At 39.5% G+C, this 18,157-nt stretch overlaps 1 protein-coding gene across 2 annotated transcripts in view; it reads left to right on the top strand.

The window, feature by feature from the left end:
• The window catches only part of HLF (HLF transcription factor, PAR bZIP family member), a 43,406-nt gene extending 26,609 nt beyond the window's left edge, over positions 1-16,797 (top strand). The window contains exons 3-4 of one of the 2 annotated variants that reach the window (XM_069752457.1): positions 10,587-10,807; positions 13,485-16,797. In XM_069752457.1, the coding sequence (XP_069608558.1) occupies positions 10,587-10,807; positions 13,485-13,703 (440 nt within the window). In that variant the 3' untranslated portion in view covers positions 13,704-16,797. The remainder of the gene's footprint in view (positions 1-10,586; positions 10,808-13,484) is intronic. The other variant, XM_069752458.1, reaches the window with a different exon arrangement.
• Positions 16,798-18,157: the final 1,360 nt, after the last annotated feature.

Below are 18,157 nucleotides of genomic sequence, written 5' to 3'. Positions count from 1 at the left end.
TCACCACTTCTGCATTTATCACCCACTCCTGGATTTGGCTTACAAATACTGATGTAAAATACTGACCAAATACTGAACGTGTGAGCATAGCCATAGCCTGTAGTCCTCGGAAGTTGAAGCTCCAAGACAAGAGATTGTCAAAACTTCCCTCCAGGAAATACTTGCAAATACTTTTCAAATGTCTATAAATGGATAGGTATGCTACTTTATGCAAAATTAGAGTATGTGACAAAATGATCGACTATGAACAATCTATCTGTCCAAAAACTGTAAAAAAAAAAAAAACCTAGCTTAAGCCAAAACATTGTAAGAAACTTATATGGAATTTATATGAAAATCAGGTCAAAAGGATTCTATTCTTAACAGCTCAACAAGTTATTTCTATCATTTTTTAGCACAAGCAATGGAGAAACACCTTGTTGTTAGCACTAGTTTTCATGACTGGGTGCATTACTGTAAAGAGGTGGTCTTAAGAACATTGCATCCTGCTGACATTATTTTTCCCGGCAAGCTTAATACTTGCAGCGATCCATCCATATGATGTAAAAGATAACATGATTCATCAGACCAGACCACTTTTTTCCATTGCGTTGCGAATAGTATGCATCAAAAACATTTAACGGCCTGTAATTCCATATGAAAAACAGGAGCATTTCCTTAATAGGTATATTCTCCATAAATGAGTGTAATGTCCTTTAGTTCGCAATCTTTTTCCATATATTCACGTATATACGAGCAAATTTGCGATTATTGTGCACTATTTTCCTACTCCAATGAAATCTTTAAATTTATTATTTTTGGACATTTTTTTTCCATTGCTCCATAATCCAGCTATGTTCAGACTTTTCTGCAGCAAAAATAAGGCTGTCGGCAGAAAAAAAAAAACCTGCATAAAATACGTTTTTTTACATGCGCTTTTTTATATGCGCTTTTTTTCTTATTCATTTGAATGAGTGAAAAATGGTGCAAAATCGCCGAAAAAATTGACACGCCGCAGATTTGAAGAAAAAACTTTGGTGGTTCAAATGTGCAAGGTAAAAATAAGTAGCATGAGCATTGCAGAAACCTCATTCACTTTACTGGTACTGTAAAACGCTGCATTTTTACTGCAGCAAAAATTAGTGGGGAAAACTGTGCAACATATAAGCAAGCCCTAATGGTTTTGCAGAGATTGACAGGGCCTGGGCAATATGATCAGTATGCACTTACGCCGCCGCATAGGCAGAAAGCTGCAATACGCGGTCCGGACTCCTGTCTATCATAGACAGCATTATGTTTTTTAACACTTTGTGTGACAGTAGCTGTTCTTTAGGGTCGGACATGATGAGCTAGTCTTCACTCCTAATCAATGAGCTTTTTGTGCCCAAAGTACTGTTGTAATTCACCAGTTGTCTTTCGTACGGCAGGTACTAACCACCGCACACCATACCACAAGATCTGGCTTTGACCTACCCATCCACAAACTGGTCTACTATCCTTACACTTGCCCTTTTTTTTCCTCTATTTCGAGCACATCAATATGAAGAACTGACTGTTCTCTTGCTGCCGAATATTTTCTACTCCTGGACAGGTGCCATTGTCACAAGATTATCATTGTTTTATTCTTATGGCTAAACAGTGAATCTGTCGGTTTCTCCAATAGCCTGTTATTTTGAAGGTCATCCTTAAATTCACTTCTATTTTAAGACATCTTTGTGACCCTGTCATACACATTATTGCAGTGTATTTTTGCTCCATACCTCCTTCAGCTGTAAAAAAAAAAAAAAAAACGATGTTACATAACGAGCTGTTTTTGAACAGACTTAGCCCAAATTTTTCAGCTTAACGGATCAAACTTCCTAAACAGCTCCTGAGTGGCATTTTCTGGAATTTATTGAAGTAAATGGAGCATACTCTGACCTACATCTTAGCACATCTAATAATGCTACACTGCTACGTTTGCTACGTGACATCTTACCTCAGTTGTAGACACAAAAGGTTTAAGCTTCACTATGTTCTCCATTTTTAATCTATTTTACAATTTTATATCTAGGCCTCTTTCACACTTCAGTCTTTTGGCGTCAGTTTGAATCCGCCGTTTTCATCAAATAGCGGATCCGCTATTTTCCCATAGACTTGCTTTAGCGACGGATTGTGGCGGATGGTCGTCCGTTCCATCTGCCATGTGACGAATCTTTCGAAATTTGGCAGACGTCGTCTACACATTGACGGACATTGCAACGTTTTTTGTCTGCGCCGAAATGGCGGTTCACGACGGATCAGTCGTGTCCGCCATTTCCTAGAATAGCCACCTATGGGCAACGGATCCGTCGCGACCGACATTTGGCGGATCCGTCGCCCCAATCTGCTTTTTCAATTGAGCATGCTCCAAAAAATAGATACTTTTCCCAGATACGCAGATGCGTCATAACAACGGATCTGTTAGAACCGTTTTCTCAACAATTTTGACGGATCCGTCACGATGTCGGAATAGACTGACGCCAAACAACTGATGTGTGAAAGAAGCCTAAATAAACAAAAATGGACCTGAGTCAGCATGCAAGGGGGAAAATGAAATTTTATAGGAAGTCTACTTCAGAAAAGTGGCCATTGAGGGTTATGCTACTTTTATCAGACAGGTACTATGTATCAGTTCTGGGATTCCAGATGTTGGCGAGTACAGATGTCATTGTGATAGTGTTTGACAGGAAACAGGATAGAGGAAGAGAAAGAAATCATGAAAGAAGTGTGCGGGTGAGACGGATTCAAAAACCTATATGTTATGTTGAAACCTGCATATTTTCCAATCCAGTGTGCAGGTGGAATCTCCGGTGTATTACTATTTTTTAGTCAAATGGATGAGATATTGTGCCAAAACTGATCCCAAAAATATCTATAGTCGAAACCGAGCTACTGCACGGATTTATATCCTCAGCTTCTCTGTAAATGCAGTGGATTATAACCTTTGCATTGCATATTGAAGAAATCCACAGGACATCTGCCTCAAAACTCCACATGTGATCCCTGGCGATTTTGTCATGAGTTTTGATGTGGATTTGTTGTGCATTTATGTGAAATTTGCTACACAAATTTGCACAGGATTGAGGAAAAGAAAGGAATCCTAGAATTCTGCAGAGGTGAGCTGAACGCAAAAACCTATATGGTGTGTTGAAACTTGCACATTTTCCAACCCAACTTACAGGTGGAATTTTCAGTGTATTACTATTTTTTTTAGTCCAGTGGATGAGCTAGTGTATGAAAAATCGTCCATGCAATGCAAAAAAATTTTAAATCCTCAGCTTGTCAGTTTATGCAGTGGATTTTAACCTTTGTAATCCATATCGAAGAAATCTACAGAAAATTGGCATCAAAATCCATGACAAATCCACATGTGACCCGTGAGGATTTTGTCATGAGTTTTGATGTGATTTGCGTTTCCTTTTGCTTGAAATTCACTGCACAAATTTGTACGCGTGATGGCATCCCTAGAGTAAAGTAAATTGGAAAATGGAATATCTAGATGCAAAGTAGATGAAATTGCCACCAGATAAACTATTAGATGGCTGGAATGCCGCTATGAAAGTTTTCTATAAATATTAGGCAGTTGCCTATCAGTTTAAGTATGAAAAATGTCCGATAGGCATTCATTAAATTGGTAGAGTGAGAACTGGGCAAGCAAGTGTTGTGAATAAAGACTGCATGAGGAGAACCATCCATGCAGGCTGATGGTGCAGCGGCTGCTAGTTTCCTTATACCATGGAGGATGGATGTACTTAGCGGAAGCCTACCACCCATTGCACTTGGGAATACGTTCTCGGACTTATTTATGCACATGTCTATAGTGTCCTAGCTTTTACACATGCCAAGATCTCTGACTAAAGACAATATAAGTGTATTTATTGTACTCGGAAAGCAATCTACAGTAAGTACTGTAAGTGATCGGCCTCCTCTCATTTCCCGGCAGAATCCTGGTATCTCGCCATCAGCCTTGTACGGTCTGGTCACCATTTACTGAGTGTAAACAGTACAATCTGTTTCCTAAATATAGCATCCTTAAGCATGGCGAGTATCATAGGAAATAAAGCCTGGGATATAGTCGCGCGCTTGTTTTCCTAATAGTTGGCGCACACTTTGTTACCATGACATCTTACCTTCTACCTGGATTATGATGAATAGATACCACCAATATGGAGCACGTGCGGAAGGGGGCAAGAAGAGAAAAACAGGAAATAACAAAGAGACATAGGCAAGACAGGTGCTACCGGACCAAGCATCGGAGCCACACCATGGTGTTGTCTTTCATAGGAAGAGGCTTAGATTGGGATATTCTGTGCTGTACTTGTGGTTTACTGGCATTGCCTGGCAGCAGTTTCCTAAAGTCTTATCATTAAGTCAAGCTGAGACAAATGTCAGGAACAAGGTGGCCATTGTTTTGGTGGTTTGTCTAATGATTCGTGAAAGCTCTTTATCTGGCTTATCGAGCATTTGTCTAAAATCTACAACAATCAATCTCTACCTCCAAGACTTGATAGGCAAGAAAGTTTTAAGGATCAATCCTGCAAGCTCTAAGGGATTGTGATGGTGGCAAACAAGAGCAGAGCTTAAAGGGTTTATTTATTTTTTTCACAAAAGTCTGCAGTCACTCTATGTCCATTGTTTTTTCACGGATTCATAAACTTGTTCAACCGATTTTTTTTCCTGAAACTCGGCATCATAATCAGACATGTCACTGATATTTTCTGTGGACCACTCGGTCCGAGGATAAGAATCGGACATGTGAAGAGCCCCATAGAATATCATAGGGATGAGTGCTGTCCATGGAAGAAACGGATAGCACTGATATGACAAAAACCAATGTAAATGAGCCCTCAGGGTGGATGCACAAGACGTCTTTTACATGCGAACAAGAGGAAGACGCTTTAGGAAACGCCAGCATTTTCTTTTCCCATGAATATTTTTTTTAGGGTTTTTTTTGTTTCCTGACCTCATTTTTGTCATTTTTGATTGTCTGCATTGTTTTGAGCCATTCCGTTGCCTTGTATTTTAAAGTATGGAATGTCTGTAGAGTGGAAAAATGGCTGAAGAATAGAGGCCACTTCTTTTAGCCGCTTTGGAAATGTAAAGTGATTAAAAGTCGCTCAAAAGACCGAACATATGCACAGCAAGCTGTCTTTACACAGAAATGCCACTGCTCATTATTTTGAGGGAGCATTTTCAGGCCGGCTTCGGAGTGGACCTGAAACAATAACGAAACACTGATGAAGATTGGATCAAGGACGCCAATGAAACTCATGCAAAAAAATGATGTCTGAATGAGGTCTTAGATTGCAGTGGCATCGGCACAATTGGTACAGTGGAAATGGAACCAAATTACATGGGACATAACTTGGACATGTGTCCCGCTGATCTATCACCGCTGGGTGGCATCTCCCTGTGTGTGCCCTCTTGATAAGCCACGTCTAATCTGCCACCTGTCTGCCTTTTCGTATGTGCTGTGCAGCCCCTATGCCTGCATGTACTGTGAAGACTTAACATTAGAGAGGATTACAGAGTAAAATTAGGATTGTGAACTGCTTTTAGCAGCTCCACCCCGAATGACTGCATCCTGCAAATAAGACTCCCAACACGTTTACACCATACTGAGATTTCAGCTATACCCAGAAATGTGGATTTATGGACAATTTACAAGATATTTCAGTATATCTTAAAATCAGTCCCTAATGAATAGATTTATTTGATTTGTCATCATCTGCCAGCTGGCCTCACTGTAGCTCTGACCGGAGTTTTCCTGCAACTTTCCCTAGCTACAGATGTATAATATTGATAGATTTTCCTGCTTATAAGTTGTCCCTTATGTTTTGGGGTTCAGCTATTGGGACCATTACTGATTGGTATGCTATGTTCACACAAAGGTTTTAGATGATTTTTTTTTTTTAGAGATCTGAACACCACTTAAAAGATTTCTTCAAAATCTTTCAAATACTATTTGCTATTGCCTATTTCTGTCGCAGTTGTCCCCGATTTCTTGAACCTTGTGATATCTGATGAAGAACCATCATAACCAATGTCATCATGGAGATATACAGTACAGACCAAAAGTTTGGACACACCTTCTCATTTAAAGATTTTTCTGTATTTTCATGACTATGAAAATTCTACATTCACACTGAAGGCATCAAAACTTTACACATGTGGAATTATATACTTAACAAAAAAGTGTGAAACAACTGAAATTATGTCTTCTATTCTAGGTTCTTCAAAGTAGCCACCTTTTGCTTTGATGACTATTTTGCACACTCTTGGCATTGTCTTGATGAGCTTCAAGAGGTAGTCACCGGGAATGGTCTTCCAACAATCTTGAAGGAGTTCCCAGAGATGCTTAGCACTTGTTGGCCCTTTTGGTTTCACTCTGCGGTCCAGATAACCCCAAACCATCTCGATTGGGTTCAGATCTGGTGACTGTGGAGGCCAGGTCATCTGACGTAGCACCCAATCACTCTCCTTCTTGGTCAAATAGCCCTTACACAGCCTGGAGGTGTGTTTGGGGTCATTGTCCGGTTGAAAAATAAATGATGGTCCAACTAAACGCAAACCGGATGGAATAGCATGCCGCTGCAAGATGCTGTGGTAGCCATGCTGGTTCAGTATGCCACTGGTCTAATGTCCATTCCTTGTGTTCTTTAGCCCAAACAAGTCTCTTCTGCTTGTTGCCTGTCCTTAGCAGTGGTTTCCTAGCAGCTATATTACCTTGAAGGCCTGCTGCACAAAGTCTCCTCTTAACAGTTGTTGTAGAGATGTGTCTGCTGCTAGAACTCTGTGTGGCATTGACCTGGTCTCTAATCTGAGCTGCTGTTAACCTGCGATTTCTGAGGCTGGTGACTCGGATAAACTTATTCTCAGAAGCAGAGGTGACTCTTGGTCTTCCTTTCCTGGGGTGGTCCTCATGTGAGCCAGTTTCTTTGTAGCTCTTGATGGTGATGGCCACTCATTTTTCTTTACTTAGCTGCTTTTTTCTTGCCATAATACAAATTCTACAAATAGACTATTCAGTAGGACTATCAGCTGTGTATCCACCAGACTTCTGCACAACACAACTGATGGTCCCAACCCCATTTATAAGGCAAGAAATCCCACTTATTAAACCTGACAGGGCACACCTGTGAAGTGTAAACCATTCCCTGTGACTACCTCTTGAAGCTCATCAAGAGAATGCCAAGAGTGTGCAAAGCAGGCATCAAAGCAAAAGGTGGCTACTTTGAAGAACCTATAATATAAGACATAATTTCAGTTGTTTCACACTTTTTTGTTAAGTATATAATTCCACATGTGTTAATTCAAACTTTCGATGCCTTCAGTGTGAATGTACAATTTTCATAGTCATGAAAATACAGAAAAATCTTTAAATGAGAAGGTGTGTCCAAACTTTTGGTCTGTACTGTATATGTATGGCTTTTATATATAGGACATGTTATTTCAGTCAAAGCTAGAGGGAAATACGGTTTATCTTTTGTGACCTATCGGTTACTATGCCAACTGATAAGTCCAACCTAATCAATCGGCTGCTGGCTGTCCACTGGTGATGAAAGTAGCAGTCCACATGCCCAGTGGGTCATATTATAGCAGGTTATAATGCACCTAATATTTGTACCATGAGCTAGAAACCAAGGCTTACTTAAAGGGAACCTGTCAGTTTGAAAATGGCATCTGATCTGTAGGCCGGATGTAATACAGCAGGAGGAGCTGAACCGATCGATGTACGTTTTAATGGGAAAACATTTAGTAAAGCTTGTATTTTATTTACTGAAATCCCTGGTGTCTGTAGACATAGGAGTCCGGTGGGCGGTCCTTCTCGGTGATTAACAGTCCTCCGTGTATGACTGCGCATGCAGAGACAGCTGCCAATCACTGAGTAGGACCGCCCATGTATAAAAGTACCAGGGATTTCAATGAATAAATGACAAGTTATACTGAATCTTTCCCACAAACCTATATGTAATTCTGCTCAGCTTCTCCTTCTCTTTACCGTCCTGCCACAGATCGGACTGCATGTACGACGTGATCGTTTCCTTTTGTCCCTACTATGATAATATGTGAATAGCCGATTTTATTGTACAGCAAGTCCAGAAGACATGTTTTTTTTTTATATTTTATGGTGATATCGAGATATGTATCCTAACTACTAGCATAGCAATATTGCAGCGTAGAAGAGGTTAAACTAGGATTAAATCAAATGTATCCAATCTTTGAAGAGATCATGTGATTTCATCAAAGCTATTTCTGTCACTGGCAAATTTCAGAGTCACGCCAATCAAGCACTTGGACAACTCCTTAATCAGGCTGCTTTCTCTACCCTTTCGGTTTGATTGCTGCCTCCAGAATACAGGGTTTTTAATCAGGATTTTCAGCTGTTTAATGACAGTTCTGCTCATAGATGTGGCTGAGCAGTAAACTGACTGACTGCTGTCCTCTAGTGGCAGACACTGGTATTGTTTGCTTTAATACTTTGGAGTGATAGAAAGAAAATATCTGATGTTTCTGTATTTTTTTGGAATAAGGAAGATACTCGCTATATTATAAGGGAACATAGCTTTCTTGTCCTTTTTCCTGAGAATAGCACCAAAACTTTTAAACTTTTTCTCCACTCATTTGGATGTTGTGGGTTGTCATTATGATTTAAAAAGATAAAACACAGTAGTTTGACAATAAATGGCTTCACCAAACCACTAACCATAAGTGGAGAAAAAGTTTTGGTTTTATCATCCACATTCACTTAAAAAAGTCCAAGAAAGCAAAAATTCTGCCGGGGTATGTAAACTTTTGAGCACAACTGTAGGTTGATTAAATATATAAATATATATATATATATATATATATATATATATATATATATATATATATATATATATATATATATATATATATATATATACACAAAAACCTCAATAGCATATTGTAAACATTACAACAGGGCCTAAAAATAGCCCATTCAAAAACAAAAAAACAAACCAACTCCAAAATCAATATATATCACACGGAGGAATCAGGAGGAGCAATTAGGTATAAAAATATAAAAATAGTAAATTTATTAATAATTCAAAAAATCAACATAATAAATCATATCATCCAATAAATCAAAAACAAATCTCTGCAGGAAAATGACACAGAAAAAGAGGACCCTGCTAATTGCACCTGCCCACTCTGTACAATAGTTGCATTAAATAAGGTGCAAGTGCAGTAGTACATCGCCCATAAATGGCAAGCCAAAGAACCCAGCCATAACTCTCAGATCATTCTGTCAATATGCAGACCAGGGAATAAAAAAAAGTGCTTACCAAATGCAGGGAGGGTCCTGGACCGGGTGTAGATACCCCGACGCGCGTTTCACCTGTCTATAACACCGCTTTCTCAAGGGGAAGAATTACAGAATTGTATACCTTATGCAGCGCCTCGACAGGGAACAAGAAGTTATTTTTGCAGTAAGACAACTGTCTGTGAGAACGCATACGCAAACATGATAAAAGGCAACTCCTTTTTCGCCTGCACAGTAACAACTGGATCCTTTTTATGGTTCCGTTCAAGGAATTTGCTGTTAATTTCTTAAAGGCCACGTTCAGTATTTGGTGAGTTTTTTACCTCAGCATCTGTAAGCCAAATACTGAGGTAAAATTCTGACCAAATACTGAATGTGTGAACGTGGCCTACGACTTTGACTCCGATGAGCTTTTTTTTTCCCTTGCAATAGATGATAAATGTAATGAAAACATTTTTTGCAGCATAGAATTTTTAAGTTTTGCTATTTATTGGGGAAATAAAGCCAAATAAGTAAAACATCGGGCTATGAGCTGTGCATATTCTCAGACTGGAGAACTTCCCATAGTAACAAGGTAGAAAATAGAACAGGAGCTTGGTTAAATGTACTGTAAAGACGAAATGGGCAAGAAAAATGCCCTGTGCATTACTGGTATTTATATTGTCTAGGCTGCTCAGCTTATGGTGGACTCCAAAGAGGCCATTATCCTCTTCCTATATTTGTCTCTGGAGGTGCTGGTCTTTCCCTGTAAAGAACAAGTCTGTTTATTAGGCTGCCGTCACACTAGCAGTATTTGGTCAGTATTTTACCTCAGTATGTGTAAGCCAAAACCAGGAGAGGAACAATTAGAGGAAAAGTATAATAGAAACATGTCACCACTTCTGGATTTATCACCCACTCCTGGTTTTAGCTTACAAATACTGAGGTAAAATACTGACCAAATACTGATAGTGTGACGGCAGCCTTATGTGTTCACCATTTCCAAGTCATGACGTGCTTGTTGTTTCTGTCTTCCTATATATATGCATTTATTCAGCTTATGATAGATCATGGTACTTTTAGTTGTCACTTAACAAGAAAAGACCCTCTGTTCCTATATATGCAGTTAGGGGCATAAAATCCATAACCCTGACGACATAGAACTGTAAAATGGCTTTAGTACATATGATAATAAGCAAAAAAAGAACAGCTACATATAGTATGGGGAAATCTGCTGTACTCTGTAATTACAATTCTTTTATCATCTAGAAATAATCTAAAATAGTCTAATATTCCTTAATTGGGCAATGTCTTTCAGGTCAGATTTTGCCAGGAAACCGCAACACCCCAAGTCCAATAGATCCAGAGACTATCCAAGTAGCCGTAGGATATGAACCAGACCCAGCAGATCTTGCCCTGTCCAGTATCCCAGGTCAAGAGATGTTTGACCCCAGGAAACGCAAGTTTTCCGAAGAAGAATTAAAGCCTCAGCCAATGATTAAGAAGGCCCGCAAGGTCTTCATACCAGAAGATCTGAAGGTAAGTTGGAAACGGTGCACAAGATGTTCTTGCTGGTCTAGGGCTACATTCAGATGACTGTATTGAAGCTCTGTTTCAAAGCCAATGTTTGGTCTCAAGAATGGGATTGAAAACCGTCAGGACAAAGCAGGACGCCTTATCCAAACGCAATTTAAGGCATGTCGCCCTGCTTATTTCTAACAGAATCTGATTTCTATCCTATCCTTGACACTTGATACCTGTAAGAAGCCATATTACTGAGAGCTGAATAATTATTTTAGTTTTAAGGGGATTTTTTTTACACCAATATTATAAGAACCCAGACAGCCCAAGATAATTTTTTTCAATTTTATCAGATTTTTGTACAATGTACCTCATGATGTTCAATGTAGCTGAGGACTGGACATGTGAGTGTATAAAAATACTTGTATTGCAAAATTTGTTCTATAACTGACATGCATTTTAGGAGGGAATGAATATTTGGCAGGTGGCACAGGAGACTACAGTAAGTGTGATTGTGCATGCTGGTGCCTTTGAATTATTCTCTTCATTATTCCTAGGAGATATTAATAGTCATAGAGACAGTATAAATCTCTATGGAGACACAAAGGAACGTTGTCCATGAGTACTGTATGTCATCTAAAACTTTAGGGGTACAGTTTTCTTGGTCATGCCAGGCTTTAAGGTGATCATAGACTTGACCATGCTTATTTAAATGTTCTGCCTAGAATATTTCTAATGTGCATCATATTTAGTGATGATGGCTTGTGACCAAGGATTATGTCTTAGTAGGTACTGTAGATATTTTGACTATTTGAATTGTCACTAGATATATATTTGTTAAAATCACAGATTTGTATAGTAGAAGGTAGCTAAAACTTAGGTAAGACTACATTTGTTGAGACATGTGTAAACTTGGAAGTGTCTCTTTAAAGGGAAGCTGTCGGCAGGACCCCCAAAACTATTTCTATGTACATGTAACTCTTTCAAGTCCAGCAACACTTTACATGTCCAGTCCATTCCTCCATAACTGAGAAATCAGCATTTTAATTTATATGCAAATGAGGCTGAGGGCTATGGTAGAGCTGAAACCTCTGTCACTCCAGCTCTATTCCTTACTCAGTTCGGAATCTTCCTGTTCCTGACCACTTCTATGATGTCTGACTTTAGGTCAGTGTTCCCCAACTCCGGTCCTCAAGAGCCACCAACAGGTCATGTTTTCAGGATTTCTTTAGTATTGCACAGGTGATAATTGCATCACCTGTGCAATACTAAGGAAATCCTGAAAACATGACCTGTTGGTGGCTCTTGAGGACCGGAGTTGGGGAACACTGCTTTAGGTAAAGGAGTTATCAGTCAGACAGGAGGAGGCAGCGTTGGGTGGAGAATCAAGCTGGAGTGACAGAGGCTTCAGATCTACAGATAGATCTTGAGCCTCATTTGAAAATCAATTCAAAAGCTGGTTTCTCAGTAATGTAGGAATGGACTGGCCTTTTAAAGGTGTTGCTGAACTTATCTTTGAAAGACCTACGTGTGCATATAAATAGTTTTAGGTGTGAAATCCTGCTGACAGATTCTGTTTAAAGGGAACCTGTCACCTCAAACATACAGTCTGATCTGTGGACAGCACAATGTAAAGGAGTAGAAGCTGAGCAGAATGATATACATGTTTGTTGGAAAATATTCAGTATAACTTGTATTTTATGAATTATCTCTGATGTTTCCAGATTCCAGTGGGTGGTCCTACTAGTGATTGACAGATATCTCTGTAAGCAGTCATGCATGGAAGATCAATCACTGTCAATCACTAGTAGGATCGTCAACTGGACTCTTATGTGTACAGACACCAGGGATTTCAATGAATAAAATACAAGTTATACAGAAACGTTTCCCACAACAATGTATATGATTCTGCTCAGCTTCTCCTGCTCAATAACATCCTGCCTGAAGATCACATGCCATTTTCAAATTGACTGGTCCCCTTTAATGACAAACTGTATCTCAGGATGTTCACAGCTTAACCGCTAATCCTCACACGTGAACAGGACATGCTCAGAAATCTATCTGGATGTATTCTTCAACTTTTTGTTTGCATGGGAAACCTGAATCCTTTGGAACAAAAACAATTCATGTGCTGCAATAACGGAAATACAAGCTAATTAAAATGATTTTATCGCTAAGCACCAGTGAGCCAGCTAGATCCCTGCCAGTGTAACAAAGAGCCTCCGTTTTCCTTTAATCACATCAGTTGCTGTGGTCACTCGTTGGAATATTTAATCCTGGCTCGCTGTTCGAGTAAAGTAGGCTGATTGGTGGTTTGATTCTAGGGACGGGGTAAGGAGATTAACCCAGTCAGTCGCCTCTCGAGAGCACGTGATCTCATCTTGCCAACCTTGGATACAGCGGGACTGGATTAAAAGATTTCATTTTGCAATTTGTTAATATGAGGATGGGCATGGCTCGGGTGACAGAATGATTAACTGCAGTAACTAGATCAGAGAAAGTATACCGTGAGATAGGACAAGTTACTGAACCTTTACGTCAGCTTCTGATAACTCTACCTTTTATTACTCTGCTTTGTATTTTTCTGACTAAAATCTAGATGTGGTAGTTTTCTCCCTACTCCACGTTATCTGTCACCTCCCTTTTCCATGGTCCCAAAGTCTAACATGTTCCATTTTGTCTTTGAACAAATGAGCAGGATGAAAAATACTGGGCAAGGCGCAAAAAGAACAATATGGCTGCCAAGAGATCAAGAGATGCACGCAGGCTCAAAGAGAACCAGATTGCCATCCGGGCCTCATTCCTCGAGAAGGAGAATTCTGCCTTACGGCTGGAGGTTGCCGACCTTCGGAAAGAGCTTGGCAAATGCAAAAACATTTTGGCAAAATATGAAGCCCGTCATGGGCCTGTGTAAGATTCAGACTGGCAATGGAAACACATGGACACCTTCATTTCTGCCGAGTAGCACTAAACACATACCAACCTACTTCTGTCATCAGCACTTTACTGAAAGAAGATAAAAGAACTTGCAACGTCTCTTTTTTTACCTTTATTATTATTATTTTTTTTATTTCTATTTGTTGGTCGTAGCACTTTCCATACTGCAAGGCGCTTTATTAAAGGGTACGGCTTTCCTTGACTATGTCAAAACCTGCTGTAGCACATTTTTCCAGTACCCTCGCCATCTGCTCTGGATTCAGACTGCGGTGACACCGGGGAGCACAAAGAACCTTCTATTAACGTCAAGAGTCACAGACTACTACAAAAGACATTCCCCATCCTAGATTTTTTTCTCTCTGTAAAATAGATTTCCTTGCCATAATCCTCAGTTGTCTTTAAGTCGGCAACTAATCTGTATATATGTGAAAATTTACTAAAAAGTATTGTATTTCTTTTCCTTTGTTCATTACAATTGTAAATTATTAATATTCACCATAACATATATTTCCTGTGTTTTACTTTTATATCACATTTGCAATTTTTGTACAACTAAAAGAAACCATTTGGACTCGTAATAGCTTCTGATCATTATTACCCTTTCCTTATGCCTAAAGCAATAATCTTAGCCACACAAATCTCCACTTTAGAAAGAATATAAGCTCCATGTATAAAGTGTCAAGTTTATATGGAGCTGTATCTAGTTTACCATGATCTCTATTCCTTATATATAAAATATCTCACGGTGCTTTAAAATACTAAAAAAAGGTAGTCTGGATTAAATAAAATTTTCCGTTTTTACAGTTCACACCAACATTTTATTAAAATGGTTATCTGTTTTTTACCATCTCTTTTTGTAAAAAGGACCCCTCTTACAAAGTAATCTGATAAGATATTGGAATGACCAGTGATCAGCAGTCGTTAAATTTCCCTGCAGCACCCCCACAGGCAAAATGAAGAATTACAGTGTGCACACTAAAACCAATAAGGCTATGTTCACATTGTATTGTATTGGTGCAGGTTTGACACTGGGGCATTAGTTTCCCCAGACTAGTCAGCCCTGTGGCGTGATAACATAATTTGCTCGAGCAGCATCATTGCCACCTACGCAAATCTATGGTATGTGCGCCGCTCATTTCGGCAACGTAACGTCATATCTGAATCCGGGTGTATGCTTTAACATATATTCTTTTTTTACTTGCTCTACCAAATGGAAAAGCTCAGTCTCTATTTGGCCTCCATTTGGTAATGGAAAGTTTAGGGGTTTACTTCGAGAGCTAATCAGAAGGGGAAATAATGATGCACATAGCTGTATGTCTAATGCTTGGACATGGTGGCTCTGTCTTGTGATCAATTCAAATATGTGTTATAAGATAAATAATCCCTTTAAGTTCCCCCTTGGCATTTACCCATCTGGATCTTTTTTTAAAAAAAAACAAACGAACAATCTAATAGAGTTTAAAATCTACTGTAATAAAGTCTACATTATCTGGTTGGTCACAGTTGACCCTATTCCTCTTGAGTATAGCATTTCAAGATGTCTAAGTTAGGCTAGGTTCCCATTGCGTTAATGGGACCGCGCTAATGGACAGCGTTGCACGGCGAAATTAACGCCGTGCAACGCTTCCATTAGCGCGCCCATTAACAGCAATGGGGACGCGCATCACTAGCGCATGCCATTTTCGGCACGCGCTAGCGATGTGCCGGTGTTTTGTGGCGCGCCGCGGACGCTGCTTGCAGCGTCCGAGGCGCGCCCGAGGTCCGTTCCCCGCTCTTGCAGATAGGAGATCTGCGAGAGCGGGGACGTTTAACGCGACCCCTTTTAAAACACTGCGTTAGCGCAATCCGCTAGCGCTGGGCGCTAAATGGATTGCTCTAACGCAATCTAAACCTAGCCTTAATGATATTTTAGTAGTTCGAAAGTTTTGAACCTGGGATGTCATTATTGTCTTAGGGGGTGAACTTTAAATTTAAACTCTCTCGCCAGTATCTACCTGACACATCAATGTTATATTCCGCACTATCCTCTTATTAAATATGTCAGCCCGTGCATTCGTTATTCATTAAGTCAGTTTAAGAAATCGGTTACAACTATATGCATCCTTCACTTTCCACCTTCCACGTAGCCTTTGTCGTATTGCATTTCACAATCATTGTTTGTACAGTTTTCACTTTTGTAAGAAGCTCTGTGATTTTAGCGCTTTAAAATTCTTTGTATTTTTTTGTGAATGTCATTTTAAATCTGGTAGCTGTGAAATGAATATGACTTGCAGAAGCTTATTTTTTTATGTACATCGTAAGGCAAGAAAAGCAAACTTTTGCCCCGTGTATGGTGAACTTTTCTTTTAGTGTTTGAAATATTTAATTCTAATAATTTTATGGTAATATAATAATACTCCCTTACAGAGTTGATCATTCTACAGTTGTGGTTGGGAGATTTACATTATGAGGGTCCATCCAAGTCGCTAGAAAGTGACTTTTTTTTTTTAGACCTTTGATAGGAACTTTCCTCATGGGAGGTGTTAATTTCTCCATAAAAAAAAACAGAGCAAAGAAAAACTATCCTAAGGCTTAGGACACCCTCTTCTTCTGTAAAGGACATGCATGAGTAACTATCAAGTGCCAAACCCTTTTGTCCTAAGACAAGGTGGGTCATGGTGCCATGAACCTAAACCAGTAGAATGACCCTGTTGTGAGGGCTCTTCTCCTGTATTTATTGCCCAGACTATGAATTTTCCAAAAAATTGTCTTTAAAGACAACACAATAGGAGTATTCTTTATTCTGTTTTCTTATACTGTATATGTGCATAAGGCCTTAGTTTGCTTTTCGAAAAGAATGAATGTACTGTAAAAGAGGCATGTAATATAAGGAAGGTCATGGTGTTGTCTTATACTGTGGTTTATCAAAATAATTTGGTGTTTTTCAACAGACCTTTGTAAGATTTATATTATCCAAATGTACAGATTAAAGTTATTATGTTTTGAAGTATTTTGCACAATGACTTCTACATATGTGTATAAAGAAACATCTTCTACACAGGAGATAAATTATAATAAAAATACAGAAAAGATCTAAAGCCTGAATTTATTACTAAACATTATATTGTAGCCTCAAATCCTGCTGGTCCTAACATGCTCATGTGAAAATAACTTTAAATTTAAAGGGGTTACTCATGGGGAGTACAACTCATCCACGATCATCCCATTTAAGGTAATAACAATTAGGCTAGGTTCATATTGCGTTAGTGCAACCCGTTTAGCGCTAGCGGGTTGCGCTAACGCAATGTTTTTAATGGGGCCGCGTCCCGGGGTCGCGGTAACGTCCCCGCTCTCGCAGATCCCCGATCTGCAAGAGCGGGGAACGGACCGCGGGCGCGCCTCGGACGCTGCAAGCAGCATCCGCGGCGCGCCAGGAAACACCGGCGCGTCGCATAGCGCGTGCCGAACATGGCACACGCTAGTGCTGCGCGTTCCCATTGCTGTGAATGGGCGCGCTAACGGACGCGTTGCACGGCGTTAATTTCGCCGTGCAACGCTGTCCGTTAGCGCTTTCCCATTAACGCAATGTGAACCCAGCCTTAGTCTCATCATTTCATAAAGTCATAACTTCAGGCATCTTTAGAATGTTAACCCCTTCATGACCCAGCCTATTTTGACCTTAAAGACCTTGCCGTTTTTTGCAATTCTGACCAGTGTCCCTTTATGAGGTAATAACTCAGGAACGCTTCAACGGATCCTAGCGGTTCTGAGATTGTTTTTTCGTGACATATTGGGCTTCATGTTAGTGGTAAATTTAGGTCAATAAATTCTGCGTTTATTTGTGATAAAAACGGAAATTTGGCGAAAATTTTGAAAATTTCGCAATTTTCACATTTTGAATTTTTATTCTGTTAAACCAGAGAGTTATGTGACACAAAATAGTTAATAAATAACATTTCCCACATGTATACTTTACATCAGCACAATTTTGGAAACAAAATTTTTTTTTGCCAGGAAGTTATAAGGGTTAAAATTTGACCAGCGATTTCTCATTTTTACAACGAAATTTACAAAACCATTTTTTTTTAGGGACCACCTCACATTTGAAGTCAGTTTGAGGGGTCTATATGGCTGAAAATACGAAAAAGTGACACCATTCTAAAAAATGCACCCCTCAAGGTACTCAAAACCACATTCAAGAAGTTTATTAACCCTTCAGGTACTTCACAGCAGCAGAAGCAACATGGAAGGAAAAAACGAACATTTAACTTTTTAGTCACAAAAATTATATTTTAGCAACAATTTTTTTATTTTCCCAATGGTAAAAGGAGAAACTGAACCACGAAAGTTGTTGTCCAATTTGTCCTGAGTACGCTGATACCTCATATGTGGGGGTAAACCACTGTTTGGGCGCACGGCAGGGCTTGGAAGGGAAGGAGCGCCATTTGACTT

This window comes from Ranitomeya imitator, chromosome 2 (genome assembly GCF_032444005.1).
Source record: "Ranitomeya imitator isolate aRanImi1 chromosome 2, aRanImi1.pri, whole genome shotgun sequence".
NCBI lineage: Eukaryota > Metazoa > Chordata > Amphibia > Anura > Dendrobatidae > Ranitomeya > Ranitomeya imitator.
The sequence above is the reverse complement of the archived record's forward strand: the minus strand, read 5'-3'. Positions and strand labels throughout refer to the sequence as shown.